The 18,212-nt window shown below is 40.3% G+C and overlaps 1 protein-coding gene across 1 annotated transcript; it reads right to left on the bottom strand.

Annotated features, from left to right (window-relative positions):
* Window positions 1-1,520: 1,520 nt before the first annotated feature.
* Window positions 1,521-17,771, bottom strand: fam83fa (family with sequence similarity 83 member Fa). The gene is made up of 5 exons (XM_053444306.1): window positions 17,257-17,771; window positions 9,840-10,007; window positions 7,954-8,075; window positions 3,150-3,922; window positions 1,521-2,262 (listed from the first exon to the last, which is right to left on the bottom strand). The coding sequence occupies exons 1-5, from the start codon at window positions 17,728-17,730 to the stop codon at window positions 2,213-2,215; spliced, it is 1,587 nt and encodes a 528-aa protein (XP_053300281.1). The 5' UTR covers window positions 17,731-17,771; the 3' UTR covers window positions 1,521-2,212.
* Window positions 17,772-18,212: the final 441 nt, after the last annotated feature.

The following is an 18,212-nucleotide window of genomic DNA, read 5'->3' as shown; positions in this document are numbered from 1 at the left end:
GGGTGTTTGAGTGTTTGTTTCTCCAACAGATGGCGCTATCACCACATGTCACTTGCTCTTTCATCAGGGAGCTCATGTTCAAATATTTACTTTTAACATGAAACACTGAAGTTTAAGTTTAAAATCAGATTATAACCTGATGTAGAGAGAGACCATATGTTATCTCATTATTATCAGTTTTAGGCTTTTCAGATGAAGTGACATCGTGGCACTTTAAGACTTTTCCTGTGCACTTCCTGTCTGAGAGTCTGTGATGATTTGATACAGAGTTGTGGTTTCCTGGAAGCAGCTACACACTTGCAAAAAAAGAAAGAAACATATTTGCTGTTTGCGCAATGTATTTGATCACAGTGTTCTTCAAACATTAGAAGGTGTAAGAGCACTGACCCACCTGTGAAAAGTAATAGTCTCCTGATAGAGGTCAGGATATTCAACACAGTGGTTTTCTTTATACTTTAAAATTAAGATATTTTGTTCTGATCACCAGCAAACTCAATACAGTTTCATACACAACGTGTACGGAAGCTTTGCAAGAAGTTTGACAAGAACGGCTGACCCTACTTTTTATTTTTATCTCCTCCGAGGAGCTTATGTCTTCACCCCTCTCCGTTTGTTTTAAATTCTGTCGTGTGGATCCAGGATTTTTCGTCCACTCTTTTAATATTGTTTTTTTTTTTATAACTTTTGTTGATTTCACAGGGAGTAATTGATGGATTGTAATTTTTATTAAATTAAACGTTTACAGGACTGATATATGTGAGTGTGTGTATTTTGGTGCAGCTTGATTGAATTCAAGGGACTGTTGGGCCTTGAGTGTCCTGGGATTGTGGCCCACTGTTCGTTTTCTGGTAGAAGGTCGCCTCTATCCTCTCAAAGCTGTTTGAGATCTTACTGCCCTGCTCGCCTGTTACACTTATTCTAAATGACTTGTTAAATGCTGGTGGTAGAGCAAGAAACATGATGGAAAGTTTCCGTTTCAATCTTTTCGTGTTTGAGTTACTAATCCGGACATTTATCTTGACATTGGAGTTATCAACGGCTAAAGTCCTCGGCGCGAAGGAATCACAGAGGCGTCAAATTTAATCTCAAACCTCAAGGGCATTTTGTAGTGATGCTCTGCACAGACCAGTGGCCTATATTCTGGGGATAAGCTATAGAGCTAACAAAAAAAAAGGAATGACTTAAATGTGCACCTTAAAAGGTTCAGTGTTCATAGTGTTTGCCATGTTTTAATGTGTGTTTCACCAAAATTGCAGGATTCCTTTTTTTCTTTACCCTTATATTTAAATACTTACATTCAAATTGGGAGCAGCTCCTCTCTATGGAGGCAGCCATGTTTTTCACAGTAGGGGAATTCAGCTCCAGAGGGCTGGTAGGAAAAGCTCTGTATAGGGTCGTTGAATGTAAAGCACTTTGAGCTGTCCTGAAGACAAGAAACTATTGAACCTTTTATTATGATTTTTGGCTTCACGAAAAAGTGTTTCACTTTTAATTTCACTACATTTAATCACACAAACCAGTTTTGATTCATTATCAAATTAGAAAAAACTTTATTTATACAAATTATGCTACAAAACAGTGATCATTTGCTTATCAAGTGGTTCTCAAGGATTCACATTTTTTATCTCTTACAAATTTCACTTGGAGAGAAGAGAAATGATAGATCTGACACAGCGAGACTGTGCCGACTCTACATTATTCACAGCCTGTACAGCACACTCTGATGAATGCTGGTTCTGTTTCCAAGGGTCGTCTGTAAGGTGAAACTCAGGGACAACAGCACAACTGATCACTTTTCCTGGCTCCATAGCAACCAGGGGCATCATGTAATCCAACCGCGCAGCCTGGACAACGCCATGGCGACTCTGTTGTGTTCAAGCATGTCAAATATAAAAACATTTGTAGAATAATTTAATACCAAAAAACAGAAACAAAATGATGGCTATGAGATCTACTCCATGGCCACAGAGTTGAACATTTGCCACAGTTTTTCCTCATAATTAGTTAAACATCTCCTTAATGGGGATTACCATGATGCACAGCAGTGTCACCCACACTGAAGCAGTGTCACAGCGCTGACTCAGTTCTCCTACGGTAACATCACCTGGTTGCTGTCAGGTGACACTGTGACTCAGCTGTTGCTTAATGTTTAACCATCAGATCCTCCATCTGCTCTTTATGGCTCTAACAGACGCAACTCTTGTTTCTGATCTCATGACTGGATGCAGTTCTTCTTCTGATGACGCCTCCGGCTTTTCAGTCCTGTTCAAACAAAAAAAGACGAGATTCATTAAGAAATGACTTGAATTAGCCAGGTGAAGATATTATTATTACAATTGAGACAGTTTTGTGTCTCAAGATTGGTTAAACCTGCAATAATCTTTTTGACTGCAGTGGAAACAGGTTCATTTAAATATCATCACTCAATTGTCTCTTAATGTTTTACCTACAGTGCAACATTATTAAAACTTTCTTTAAGAGTCATGTTCGTTTCATTTGATTAATCTAAGTTCAACATTGATTCTCTTTTATCTCTGTTTTTGTTCTCCACCCCTAGTGCACCAGCTGTTTGCTGCTGAGTAACTCTGAGTGCCGTAGACTGTCACATTGTCATTTGATAAATTATGACAAAATATTGATTAAAGCCACTTTAAATGAAGTGGATCACGTTGAAGTCAAATGTTTCCTCAGATTTGCAGTCTTAAGATGTTTTTCGAGTAGTAAGTTATGCTCTTATTAGTTTTCAGTAGAGGAGTTATTTGAGTTGATTAATTGATCAGAAAAGATTTTTTTTTGTCTTGATTCAGAGTCACCGTTATCTTGCATTTCATAGACAAACAAGAAGATTGATAAATAAAATAATTGGTATTTGCAGTCACTCATTTCGTTCTAAAACTCTGGTTGTAATTGGATGAGAGCTTAAGTGATTAGTTAATTAATCTGTCAATCAACAGATATTATTGTTTTGTTTTTTTGTGAAGATTATGTTTGGCGTAAACCATAGTGCAATTTTGGGGCTAGCCCAATTGTAAACACTGCATTCTTCAATTTATACAGGCTTAACAGTCAGGTGAACAAATTAAGAAAATAATTGTTGCAGTCCTGATTCAAATGAAACAAAGTGAAATAATAGATATCTGATCACGTACCGTCTTCATCTCCTGTGTTGATGGTCTGCAGAGACATGCTCCTCTGCATGACCTTTGGCGGCTTCTTTATTTTGGATTTTAGTGCACCTGGTTTCTCAATGATGTCGAAGGAGTCCTCCACCTCATCTCCGACAATGTCTTTGGTCTCGGAAACTTTCGAGGCAGGCGGGGGGCTCTGAGGAGTGACTATTCCTTCCTTTATAGTCTCTGTGCACTGGTTGCCTCCTCTGCCTTTTAAGAAGTGCCTGAAGGAGCTGCGCTGTTTTTTTGTGCCGGGGAACAGGTTATTCTTCAAGCTTCCTTTTCCTTCCTCCTCTGTGAGTGAAGTCGGACTCTGCGGGGAGACTATTTCCTCCTTTTCTCTGCTGGGGGGAAGGAAGTTTCGCTGCAGGCCGTTCCTCTGGTTCAGTCCGAGCAGCGAGTCCGTATGAGTCGAAAGGTCTTGTAGGGAACCTGTGTGGCCCATGCTGTTCCCAAAAACCAGAGAGTATTTTGGATTGTGGTATTTATGAGCTGGCACCTTCAGGTCGATATGTTTTGAGTCCCCGACTGATACCTGAAAGCGAGATGTGGAGACTGACAGAGGTACGGTTTTCTCCACCTTTGGCTTTGGCGCAGCGATGGGTGGCTTGGTGATGTTGAACTCCTTGTAGAGGTCCACCTGTTCAGACACGGCGTAAAGCTCCCTGAAGTCGTTGTCGAAGAAGTCCACGATTTGTCCCGACATCACTGTGATCGTGTTCCTGTCGATCCGAGATGAACTCCAGGTGAAGCTGGAAGAAGAAAAGGGTGTTAACCAAAGCAAACTCTTCAGGGAATCTTGCGAGGGTTAAGTGAGAAGATTGACAACGCACTCTGCCTGTGAACTTGGGTAAACAGCGAGCCTTTCTAAAAAGTAGCACAATCCACCAGCTCATCAATTAACATGGAATATATTTAAAAAATATATCTGAAGAGCAAATCATCATTTTAACACCTTGGATTTCATACAAATTACACAACATAATGGATATTTTCATTTAACGGCTATTATCTAAATAATAATAACAGCTGAGGGCATCAATTACCACTGCTCACATAGTCAATTATAGTCCATTTAATACAGTATACAGCCACTGCCTGGTGTGACTGCTGCTGCACGGATGACTGAACAAAGGCTACAAAGATGGAAATTTCATTGAATTGATCAAGATAAACAGGTTAAATGGAGGATGTTTGCATAAAAAGGGAAATTGGAAATAAAGGCCCTAATATAAAAGCCTCATTTATCTCTCACACCAACCTAGATAAAGGCCCCAGCCATATTTATGTTATAACACTTTAATAAGTAAACATCAGAGGTGCTTTAAGTTTAAGTCTTTATTCTAAGATAAGCTAAGCCTCGCTTCCAAGTATAAACAAATCTTCTCATTTAACTCTGTAAAGTAAGAATAGGCATACTTTAGCTATTGTTTTTAAGGCATTTTTACAATATTGTCTTCTATAAAGTTATAAACAATATAAAGCTTCCAAGAGTGCTGTAGTGTTGGTAGGTCAACTTTTGTAGTAAATCTAACTGATGACTGCTGAAGCTGATTATCAACTACCACACTTCATCTCTTATTTGAATCCTTTCAAAGAATTTTGTAATATATATCAGCCCTAAGAAACTACAACAGTTTTGCTTTGACACCCTCCGTAATCTTGACCGTGATTTTTTCATTTAAACTTCTATTTCCTTAAGCGGCATGACAAATCGAAACATGAATGTTCTCATTTCACTTGGCACGAAGCTGTCACTGCACTTCTGTCTTTTGTGCATCACAAACTGAAAATTGCTTCCGGACTGACGTGTTTAACCAGTGTAAGTCATTTCCAGGTAAGGAGAGATGACGTGTTGACAGATGAGTCTTCTGCATTCAGACACATGCGGGTGTACACAGGAGCTTATCTCTTAATTCTGTATCCAACACAGTTCAATCAGATTCTTTTTGAAAGGAGTCAGGGTCACTTATATGTCAATTTCAAGTAAGGATGGAATACAAAGTGGATTTTATGTGCATACACCACAGGGACCCATTTATAAAAACATTGTCGCAGAACGAAAAAAACGTGCAGCCACAATAACCATAACTGCAGGGTAAAAAACTCCAGTGCGAGTCAGTAGCTGTCAACTCCTCTTCCTGTACTTCACACTCCCACATGTGCATATTGTACAAAGTGATGAAAACCTGTCTTTGCATACACATGAAGGGAGAATAAGGGTTAGCAAATGTAGGTGTACTGATTATTTCTCTGAGCCTGGTTAATTATACTGGGAAAGCTTTCTGCCTCAGATTAATCTCACTCAGGTTTAATACAAGACGTCTGCCAACACGAGTGATAATGGACGACAAGTTGATCTGCAACAATAGAGCAATTAAGAAAGCATTCCAGTCAGTCAACATGTTTAATGTGCTGCGGGTAGGGCTGTCATTAGTCTGCCTGCCTGTGTTGTAGCTGCTGCTTCTGAGAGAAATGTGCTTTTAAGTGGAGTCTGACTGAGGCCGATAGTGATATCCAGAGCAAATAATATTCAAAACACCACATCGATATCAATGCAGGCCCGACATGTCAACTTATGATGTACTCAACTTAACATGCATGCACAAGTGAACACCTACATACATCAGCACATGTGTACATACAAGCCAATCTTTCCGTGCACACATTATACATACAGTGCCTTGCATAAGTATTCACCCCCTTTGGACTTTTCTACATTTTGTCATGGTATAACCACAGATTACAATTTATTTCATCGTGAGTTTATGTAATGGACCAACACAAAATAGTGCATCATTTGGAAGTGGGGGGAAATATTACATGGATTTCACAATTATTTACAAATAAAAATCTGAAAAGTGTTGAGTGCATATGTATTCACCCCCTTTACTGTGAAACCCCTAACAAAGATCTGGTGCGACCAATTGCATTCACAAGTCACATTTGCAAGACACATAATTAGTAAATAGGGTCCACCTGTCTGCAATTTAATCTCAGTATAAATACACCTGTTCTGTGACGGACTCAGAGTTTGTTGGAGATCATTACTGAACAAACAGCATCATGAAGACCAAGGAGCTCACCAAACAGGTCAGGGATAAAGTTGTGGAGAAATATGAAGCAGGGTTAGGTTATAAAAAAATATCCAGAGCTTTGAACATCTCTCTGAGCACCATAAAATCCATCATAAGAAAATGGAAAGAATATGGCACAACCACAAACCTACCAAGAGGAGGCCGTCCACCCAAACTGAAGAGTCGGACAAGGAGAAAATTAATCAGAGAACCAACCAGGATGCCCATGGTTACTCTGGAGGAGTTGCAGAGATCCACAGCTGAGGTGGGAGAATCTGTCCACAGGACAACTATTAGTCGTCTACTCCACAAATCTGGCCTTTATGGAAGAGTGGCAAGAAGAAAGCCATTGTTGAAAGGGATCCATAAAAAAATCCCGTTTGGAGTTTGCCAGAAGCCATGTGGGAGACACAGCAAACATGTGGAAGAAGGTGCTCTGGTCAGATGAGACCAAAATTGAACTTTTTGGCCTCAATGCAAAACGCTATGTGTGGCGAAAACCCAACACTGCCCATCATCACCCTGAGCACACCATCCCAACAGTGAAACATGGTGGTGGTAGCATCATGCTGTGGGGATGCTTCTCTTCAGCAGGTGCAGGGAAACTGGTCAGAATAGAGGGAAAGATGGATGGAGCCAAATACAGGGAAATCCTTGAAGAAAATCTGATGCAGTCTGCAAAAGACTTGAGACTGGGGCGGAGGTTCATCTTCCAGCAGGACAATGACCCTAAACATACAGCCAGAGCTACAAAGGAATGGTTTGGATTAAAGAATGTTAATGTCTTAAAATGGCCCAGTCAAAGCCCAGACCTAAATCCAATAGAGAATCTATGGCAAGACTTGAAGATTGCGGTTCACAGACGGTCTCCATCCAATCTGACTGAGCTTCATCTTTTTTGCCAAGAAGAATGGACAAACCTTTCCATCTCTAGATGTGCAAAGCTGGTAGAGACATACCCCAAAAGACTTGCAGCTGTAATTGCAGCGAAAGGGGGTTCTACCAAGTATTGACACAGGGGGGTGAATACTTATGCACCCAACAGATGTCAACTTTTTTGTTCTCATTATTGTTTGTGTCACAATAAAATGTATTTTGCACCTCCAAAGTACTATGCATGTTTTGTTGATCAAACGGGAAAAAGTTTATTTAAGTCTATTTGAATTCCAGTTAGTAACAGTACATAATGGGAAAAAGTCCAAGGGGGGTGAATACTTATGCAAGGCACTGTACATAGGTTTAAATCTTGTACGTTAAGGGGCAATGATTATTAAGATGTCATCATCAAATCCTTCTGACAAAGAAATGTAACTTTGATGTAGGTTTGATATTTGACAGGTGAACCATAATCTTTATTATGAAAACTATTAATATGTTTACTTGTATTATAACAAATACAACAAAATATGTAGAACTTATATTGAGAATTCAAATTATTTTTTTTTTACATTAGGATCTGATGGTCAGTGTAATTATCATCAGTTACAGCTTGACACAATTTCCAAATAAATGTGCTTTGGTGTGACATGTATTAAACATTCACTTCATTTTTTAAAGACTATTTACCAAAGGTAGCAAATAAAGACGTGCAGTTGACCTGTGGAATTACTGAATTTTTACTATAATTTTTTCAATTCTTTGAACACGTTGATCATGGAACACATTCTATTGCATTTGATGTAATATTAAAAAAACGATATGCTCACCTGTAAGACCCAAACATAACTTTCTCTCCGTCCACTAACATGTATTTGGAGCACAGGGAGCCCGGCAGTTTACCAAACGACATTGGCAGCCCTGCACCTTTCACCATCCGCACACGGAGGTTCTGTAAAGAAACACCCGCTTGATTACACATTTCAGCAGGCTTAAAATCACACAGTTAAGCCTGAGTAAACGCACTGGGCCGCAGCTAGCGACGGTCCCCTGTTTTATCACGGACGACTGGTTGATCAAAGGTGATGTCAAGTTAAACTCTGCGGTCACACCTTTCAAAATAAAGTCAACTTTCTCAAGTAATAAAAGGTTGAACTCAAACCCTTTAGCTACATGTGTTTACTTAATAAAGAAAAGGGAAACATAAATAGTGAGTAGACACACTGGGAGGAGGCTTTCCTTGCCTGTCAACCCCGGTGTGGAGTTGAAGCATCGAGTTACAGTTTTCGGATCTGTTCTCAGGATCTATGAATGTTCATTTGTAAGAAGTAAGAGTAACAGAGCCCAGCGCTCTGAAAAGGCCTTTCACTGCCCTATAAACTGACACCACAACTGCCAGGTACTTCAGTGCTCCAGTTCAACTGGACTGGAGCGAGGAAACTCTGCCTTACAGCAGATAAGGCTGGGTATTAGGTCCCTGAGGAGATAGGATGACAGTCCGGCTCAGTGAACTGCGGTTCGCTGTTGATCTAGATCAGCACTAACGGTCATTTCTTACAGGATCTGTAACTTATAATATTAAATGCGAACATATAAAACCATATGATATTATTCAACCTATGGTTGTATTATTGGGTCATGCTTCAGGTATTCAAAAGAAAATAAAGTTCTTCTAACGGTCTTCCACAAGTGGGTCAAAAAGTTGTATCTAGTATTGTCTATAAAAATCTTTCTTTTTTTGGACCCAAAATGCACCAAATTCTTCACTGGACTCTCTTAATACACATGCCAAGCGTGAAACTAATAACATGAACGGTTTACGAGATTTGCATTCTGCATACAGAAAGATGGAATTGGTAGGTAGATATGAAAATCTGCTTTTATATTCAAATTAGCTAGCTAGTTAATTTTAGGTTCCCAACATAACTATCGCTGTGATGGTTTCCATAAGTAGCTTAATAGAAGGACTTGACAAAATTTACTCAAGTTGTAACTTCTAAGTTTAAAAACTTGGAATAAAAAAAACACTTAATTTGGACACAAGCAGTAAAAACAACAAACACCTTTACTTACAAATTAAAGCCAAAGATTATTACTTACTACACACAACTATGCATTTGACTCAAACAAAATGGGAAAGTTCCAAACTGTGATATCTCTTAATTTGTAATATTTTAGGTTATGCACAAAACAAATATCTATAGTCATAGTTAATCAGTGTTACACCTACTTAAGTTTTACATGTCGGTAAGCAGTCTAAGTGGATTTTAATGTAGATGTGCTGCAGCTACTTTTTCATTCCATTGGTGAGGTTTGTCTAATATAAAGAGCTAAGATCAGATTTTACACAACCTGGCAACTCAAAATGTGTTCTTATCACTGGCTTATACTTTATGGTAAATTCTGAATGAATTTAACTACAGTTTATTCACCCTTTAGAAATTATCCATTTACAAGCCATTTGTCCTGTTTTAACAGTTGTTAATGTTGTACCATAAGCACATAAACTAACTCTATCAAACCTTCTCAAAGGCCAGGATACATAAGACACTTTAAGCCGTGACAATTAATGCAGTCAGTTGTTTACTACAGGAGTTACAGCAATGACCCACTTAGGTGCTTTCCTTCAAACTCGTTAATTTGTTCTTTGTGTGTTGTACAAGCAAGTATCCTCCCTGTGTCATTCCCTTCACTATTTGCTGAGCTCAGTTCTCACCCGCAGATGCACCGCATTAATCTGCAGCCGAGCACACATATCCAGGAAGTGGGGCACTCCCCTGGCCTCCAGCACAGTGTAGACGGCCACCCCGCGACGCGACGAGGCATCCAGCAGGTCCTGAAGGATCTGCAGGTCAGTCAGGAGGTCCATGACTATGGCCACCACCTGAGAAACAATTAGAATTGGGAGGGACAATTATAATGCAGCAGCGATGGAGGGTGTTCACATCCTGGAGAGCCTGATCCCAACACATTAATAGCATTCTGTAATATATCCATACAAAATTTGAATTTAATACAAGTGCAGCAGCCTCTCCCCAAAAGAAAGATCATCAGTTTTCCTCTGAAATCTTGAATTCTGAATTGAAATATTCTTAATAAACTAAAATAAGAAATATTTACAATAGCTAATTATCTTTAATATTGATAAACACAAAAAAGCAGAGCCAGTGACACCAGAAGACCCCCTTGTTGGAACTGTATTAAAATATACCACTAACTAGATCGACACTCAGTAAAATTTTCATACCTTGGCCAAGTCCCCTTTCATTCAGTCAAGTTCACCAACACTCATTCTTAATTTGTCTTGCCCCTTTAATCAAAACCACTGGAAAAGTTCTTCCATGACCCCTCCCTTCTACCATGTTTCAATCAATCTGGTTCCGTAGTTTTGCGTCATCACTTTGAACAGTCGGCAACACAAATAAAAAGCTATGAAGATGTATCCTCCATAATAACTGGGCCTTGTTTGAATTATAAATAGTTTAGTTTTTGATACGTTTAGGACATTTTATACAGTAAAACCTTCTCAACCTATATATTCTCAAAACTTACTTAGTACTGAAACCACAGATTAAGTACCAGACACTCAGAAAGTGTGAAACTTGTTTTATCTCTCATTTATTTATTTTCCTGTTTGGCTCTGTGTGCGTTACTGATGTTTGTATACCCCGCCTGCTGCACCATTAAGACCAATAAAAGAAATTCCAACCCTCCCTCTGCAGGTAAACACAATGATTGCTATTACAGCTGGGATTCAAATGGTAAGTGGAAAGTAGCCGTTGATGAGTCAGTGAAAGTTGCTTTCCCAGACAACTAAAGGCACATTGATATCAGTCCAGCCCTGATGAACATACATGGCACACAGATTGTGTCTTTAGGAACCTTGCACAGTTAAATCAGCCTGTCACAAGATGTATTATGGTACATTTAAGTGCACTGTATATTTTAATAGACAAACACATGGAGCGTTTTAAAGTTCAGCCTGATCATGTGAGAGTGTTTCAAGGTCCTGATTTCCTGCAGCTCTCGTGTTCATGCATCGGCCTGATCAAACAGGTTCTACTGGTAGACACGTCTGTGTGTGTGTGTGAGTGTGTGTGTGTGTGTGTGTGTGTGTGTGTGTGTGTGTGTGTGTGTGTGTGTGTGTGTGTGTGTGTGTGTGTGTGTGTGTGTGTGTGTGTGTGTGTGAAACACAATCATATGATAGGTAAGCAACATAAATTGTGACAAGTAATCAGTGAATCAGTCTGAATGAAGTGCACGTTAACAGTTACTCATCCTACCTGAGGGTTGGATCGTGTATTGAGGAAAGCACCTTTGTGTTCCTCTTATGTTTACTACTTAAAAGGTTAAAACTTGTTAATGATTCATGGTTTTAGTCTTTAGTCTCAAGCAAAACTGCCAACATTGAATTGGTCTCAAGTTATTACCTCTGTCAAGCTGGTGATGTTTTCTTTGCTATTTGTTTGTCAGCAGGATTACACAAAAACTGTTGAATGGATTTCCACAAACTTGGTGGAAGGGTGGGGGATTACCCATTACATTTTGGCACGAAGGGGTAACTTTGCTGCCTTACACTAATTCTATGAGTTAATAATGCTACGTTGCACGTTATGTTTTCTATGTTAATCAATTTCATCAAACACAACTTTACCACAAATTAGCCTCACTTTTGCAGTGTACAGCCTAAACTTAGAAGAGTTTAGTCAGTTGTGAGAGAGAATATTTTTTTTAAATGCAGTCGATTCTTTTGAAATATCCTGTAGACTGACGGGGCTAAAAGGCAGGTTGCGACATGTCGTCTGCCTCAAGGGTTTGTAGCTGATGGTTAAATATGAACTTTAAATGTCGAGACATTAGCAACCTGTCAGTCCAGGAAGACAAAGAGTTGTTGAAATTGTTGGTTCAACGCAATTCGATGAACTTTAACCACTGATGGACAGTCAGCCTCCATCCTTTGGCACTGGTCTTGATGAGTGACATTGTTTTGTTATCTGATTGATCTGTTAATCCTCACAAGATCACAGAGAGAAATTTCCCATCATCCCCTTAGCTCGCACTGCTGCTGCAGTATTTGCTACCAGTTGCTTCAGCCCCTCCGATACCCAAGCATCCACCTGAAGGCTCCGACGGGGGTTACCAGTAGTCGCCCATCACTCCCATTGTTCCTGTGTAATCATATTGGGGAGTGATTAAGTTGGAGCCTAGACGCCAAACACTAAACCTATTCTACTGCTGCAATAAACGTTTGAACCTGAGTCGTCTGACTGAACTTCTGTCATGAACAAAATGTGATAAGTAAAGTCTGATATTATCTGCACGTGGTTCTCCATTCCTAACCTCTTACCTTTCTACCTCAGCCCATGACAAAGGTATGAGAGCAACAATTGGAACTTCAGGATCCTGATATGCAGAACTACTGTGTCATGTATTTGGCAGCCTTTCAGAAAAAAGTATTAATACACCTCGAGAGGAGCAATCTCAGCATATGAGCAGCTAATTAAGTTGTCAAAGCTCCTATGGACTGATAATAGAGATTAACAATTTACTCTTTCGCAGGGCATCCGCTTTAAACCGGATAAATATTTTACCTGTGTGCGTCCTTTTCTTTCAGTTTCACGTTCATCCAGACTAAAACCATGTTTACAGCTTCCACTGTGTGTTTTACTGTGCGTGGGGTAAATAGAGCTTTCCTGGTATGATGATCTAAGCCACATCAGTGAAGGTCAGGAGCAGTGGGACGGCAGAGTCAGACTAACATTTAGTCGTCTCTTTCATCGTGGATGTCAATGTAGGCAGATACGCAGCAAATCAAAAGTTAAAGTAACTAATCCTGGATTCATGATGATATTGTAATGAAGAAGTTAGGGCTGCCCGATCTGCAAATCTGAAACTAGAACGGCCTTTACCGGATTCTTCAAAATTGTGGAAATCTGCGAAATCCTGCAAACTAGCAAACAAATGCAGATAAAAACTAAACCTTCTAGTTCAAGTCAACAAATATAAAGCTTTTAATGAGACTTATAGCTGATCACTATATAGCGATTTTCTTCACTCAGTAATTTTAAGACACAACTATGCAATTTAGAGAGTGATGTCATCAAGAAAACATGTAACATCTATTCGAGCAGGTTTCAGACTCTTTCCGTTTGCACAACTAGTTGGGATTCAATCTTTATTTCATACGCTGACGACTGAAACAGAAATGGTCACAGTTGACTTTGTGGCAGCAAAGTTGCGAAGACTCTCATGTTTAACTTTTTTGTGTAATCACGAGTATAAATATCAATACAGCCTTTAATAGGACAATGCACACTCCCTTTTAGATATTTAGTTGTTTGCCAATTGAAAATCACGTTGTGTAAGTGTTTCCCCGGGGATAAATTTAAAATTAATCAAATGTGACATGAGGTTGATTTATAGTCAAATATTTATGTGGATTTTTATGTGGGATGTGAAAAAAAGAGTTGAACTGTCAAAGTGAAAAAAGAAATCCCGAAAAGGCAGAAAAGTCCTTACTCAGCAGACGAAAACATCAGATCTGTGTGGAGCGATGAGGGAAGTGTTACTTTCTAAGCCTAAATACTGTATTTCTATTAACTTTCTTTTAATTACCTCATCTTATTGAACCTTCTTTTATGGCACTCTACTGGAGAATTGGCATCTCTAAGTCTTTATTTTCTAATATTCACATTCTGCGCGTGGATGGAATAGTCACATTTACTCACATTTTATTTCGGTTAAAATTAGCGCTTGCTAAATCATGCGTTTAAAAGGAAATAAATTGACTGATATATCAGCTGTGGCTGAGGGGTAGAGTGGTCGTCCTCCAACCTGAAGGTCGGCAGTTCGATCCCCAGTCTGACCCATCTGCATGCCGAAGTGTCCTTGGGCAAGATGCCGAACTCTGAATGGCACCCCCTAGAATATCAAAGTGCTGCGAATAGATGCACTGTATGAATGTATGTGTGAATGGGTGAATGTAACACTGTACTGTAAAGCGCTTTGAGTAGTCATCATAGACTAGAAAAGCGCTATATAAATACAAAACCATTTACCATTTACCATTAAACTTCCTGTAAAAACACAACAGTTACCCTGATCACGAATATCATAATATCAGATAGGAATCAAGCTACAGTATGTACGATCCTCCGCACCTCAAACAAGGAGAAACTGTTCTTTCTATTCAGAACAAACTGTATGTCTTTACCAAACTGTTATAGCCTCTGGTGCTAACATTCATGTAGGATCAGCCCAATCCTACATGAATGTTCCCCTCGTCAGCTTTTTTTTATTCGTGCATACCTGGCAGGTCAATGATCAGTGGGAATCTGAGTGGGAGAAATAAAGGAGAGGCCTGTCAAGAAGCCCTGAGTGACTGGGCTAGAGGCTGAGAGTCTTAATCTCTCCGGTGCAAGTCCTGATGTGCAGCAGACATTTACAGAAGCTCGGCCCCCAACGCCTGAACCAAAGGTGACTAAGCTTGTAAAAACTTGCTCACGACTCTCCCGTTGTTTTAAATGGAAATTACTGCCATTGGCTTTGTGAGCCTGTCCATGGAAAATTCTGCATGGGCAAAACATGATGTTCACACACATTTGGTTTTATGTTGTTTAGTTATACAACAGTTATAACGACTTGTGTTTGGGGGTGAGAGCCCCTGTGGATAATTTACCTGTAACTGATTTTACTGTACAGTTCTCCACGATGAAATTAAAAAGACATAAAACTTTTACAGTTTGAATTTTGGACCAGGTGCATAATGTATTTATTTTTTGTACATTGAGTACATTTCAAGATGTACACATATTACAAAATAATGCGGTGTAATTATACAATGGTCCTGCAGTAAGCTCCTTCTTCACTCAAGGCGATAATGTTCAGATCTTGAAAGTGTTTTAAGGGGGGTCAGCGGAAACGTTGCTATGGAGGAAGAGGTCTGTTGTGCTGCAGAATTGTTACACAACAAGAAACGACCACAAAAACTATTGCTCAATATACACCAGGCTGCATTAGAATGTGAAACACTAGGACAGAGTTTGATTACGGGACAGTTCAGGTGGAAATGCATCCTGTGACCTCATCAGACAGATGACTTCTGGAGGTGATCATTGTCAATTCACATAAAATAATGATTGGACGTGATTGTTAACAACGTAAAATACCGTACAGAGAGATGGGCGACAAGATAACTCTTATAAAAGTGAAGCCAAGCTGTCTTGATCACGTCCTGGTGACTAGCTGCAATGGGTCATAACCCAAAAATATCAAAATACACATGCTCACTACTGCACAGACTGGCTCCAAATGAGTCAAATCGGAGATATTTTCGCTTCCTTTTGGTACAATGGGAGATAGTGGAGACCAAAGGAGGATGACGAGAGATAAACAGAGCGATCAGATCTCATTGTGGACACTGGACACACATTAAACCCCGGATGTATTGAGTTTTAAATCCTATCAAGATCGGTTACTTGGCTGTGGGCCATGTCAATTTACATGAAGAAGACACTGATGAGTTTTATTACACTGTCGGTTATTACCCAACACGGTAGCGGTGTAATAAATGTGTCTAATGAAGGAGAGTTCACACAAAAAGGCAGTAATTGAATCCTAAGGGCCTAACAAATTTAACCAATCAGAATGTGTGTTGTTGATATCACATTTTGTAGAAGAGCTTCTTCATCTATGCAGTCAGATTGAAGGTTTTTCAATTTATCTAGTATGTTTGTCTTTAGCCATTGGTCAAAAATTCAGGATGTGATGTAGCCAACTTGAAGCTATAGGGAGGATCAAGCATCCGGCGAAACAACAGAAAAGTAATGAACAAAACGTGCACTACTCAGATTGTTTACAAACAAATGGGACCTTCGTCAAAGTAAATACTCAGGAAAGAACTATAACCTCGGTGCTAACTGCTGCAGCAGTTCTTTGAACTGTCAGACGGACATGAGGAAATACGTAATGAAGCTCCTGGGCCAGTGAAACTCACCACCTTCATCAATATTGGATGTATCAAGGTATTTCCCTCTTTTTGTTTGGCATCAAGCGCATATGAGAAGAAGTTGTTCAACTTCATGACATGGACATCGAGGAGCTTGTTGGTGAGGGGGAGGTGAAGAAAAACAGATTGTTTGGTGGCCGCAGCAGTGATCTCATTACGAGTTGCTGATCCTGTTGATCGAGGTAAAGGGGTAGTACACCAAAAACTGAACATTCACTCATTATCTTCACCCTGATATGCCGATGGAGGGTAGGGTGAAGTGTTTGAGTCCAGGGGTTGAGGTTCAGGGATAAACAGATACAATACAATTGAAGTAAATGTTTTTCAAAAACAAAAAAACAAAATGTCTCCACTCTGCTCCTGTGGTGTCACCCAAGTGTCTATAAGCCCTGATAATCAAATACGACTTGAAACAGTGTAATTTACATAATGTTTTTAGCCTAGAGGTCCGCTGTTATCCTAGTTACTGCTGCAGTTACTGCAGCTAGGGCGAGTTTTTGCAAGTGCATACAAGTGCGCACATCTTCCCGTCAACTTAGTTTTTATAGATCCCAAAGTTTGCGTGAGAAGTGGCGTACGCACTAAAGTATATAAATGGCAGCGGATATAATGAGGCCCCAGGCGCTTGCAGTTTTGTGTGTGCATGTTGGGGGGCCTGGGGGGGCTCCAATCTGAAATCTCGCCTATAGGGCTCCAACATTGCCAGGGCCGGCCCTGGATGTGATTATTCTTTTCTAAATACTTGAGCATGTGATTTACCACACAAGTCATTATTTACACAAATTTTCATCTGGCAACTGTAGATTGACTTGGTTTCCAGTAATCTTGCAGTACGTTGATCTCTTCTCTCAGCTATAATTACTCTATTTACACAATTAATCATCAACTATTTGATCCATAACACATCCATAACACATGACTAATATTTGCTCTTGCCTCTAACCATGTGATGGTTTGAGGCTTTCCTTTGGGAGTTTGTCAGATTTTGACTTTAGGTCAAATCCAAGAAACCTCTCGGGTTGGGTTTTACTTTTTTCTGACGTTTTAATAGACAAAGTGATTATTCAATATAAAGAGGATAAAAAATAACCCGGATTTTGCAGACCTGGACAGGAGCTGAACTGACCTTGTGTGATTCTTGGATCAGTCTCCTTACCACCTCCTTGATGTGGGGCCCGGGCTCTTTGGGTGGGTGGGTGTACACGGACACGCGGGTCGCCCCCTTGTAGTGGCTGCTGCTGCCGGGCCAGCCGATGTCCAGCGACGGGACCTCGGTGTCGGACATCTCGGGCCAGTAGGTGGAGTGGACCCCGGAGTCGGCGCTGGAGGAGCCCTTGCACTTGTCAGGGTCAACGGACTCGGAGTCGCTCTCGGAGTCGTACTCTTGGAAGCTTTTGCGGATGGACTTGACCTCCCGGGCGGAGAGGAAGTCCTTGACGTTGTCCTCCTTGAGGCGCATCTTGAAGGCGCCGTCCCCGCTCCGGAGCAGCTGCTCCAGGGCCGCTCGCTGCTCCTCGCTGTAGTAAAACTCGGGTCTGGACTCCGGGATCTTCTCGTTGACGTGTTCATCGTCCATACACAGCATCTGCGACTCCGCCATGACAGATAACAGTTCTCCTGGTCTAGCGGCTCCCGACTCTACCTGAGCGCACAGGTAGGAGCAGGGGGCGGGGCCACCATTTGAATAAAGCCCCTCCGGTATTGAACAGCTTCCTGTTACAGACCTTTCAGAATAAAACTGTCTCTTCTATCTACAATTAAGCTCCTGATTTGAGCCCAAGCTGTAAGTGAGTGCTTTTATATCTGGATCTATGTATACAGGCTATATATGGTGAGCAATGTTGATGCTGCTTCTTCGTCTTTCTCTTACTTTCTTATTTGCCTGTTTTATTTTCCTGTAAAGCTGCTGCTAATCTCTTTATATTTGCATATTGAAGATTTTTCCAATTTTCTGAATCCAAATTTTCAAATGTTTAACTTTACAAGTTTCTCACAGATCCATTGTTAACTCTACCATAGCTGACATATAAGGCCACAGGCTTAGAAGCCTCCAGCGCCAAGGATGAAGCTTAAACTAGGGTA

This window comes from Pleuronectes platessa, chromosome 16 (assembly GCF_947347685.1).
Source record: "Pleuronectes platessa chromosome 16, fPlePla1.1, whole genome shotgun sequence".
Lineage (NCBI taxonomy): Eukaryota > Metazoa > Chordata > Actinopteri > Pleuronectiformes > Pleuronectidae > Pleuronectes > Pleuronectes platessa.
Note: the sequence above shows the minus strand (reverse complement) of the source record. Positions and strands in the feature narration are given on the sequence as shown.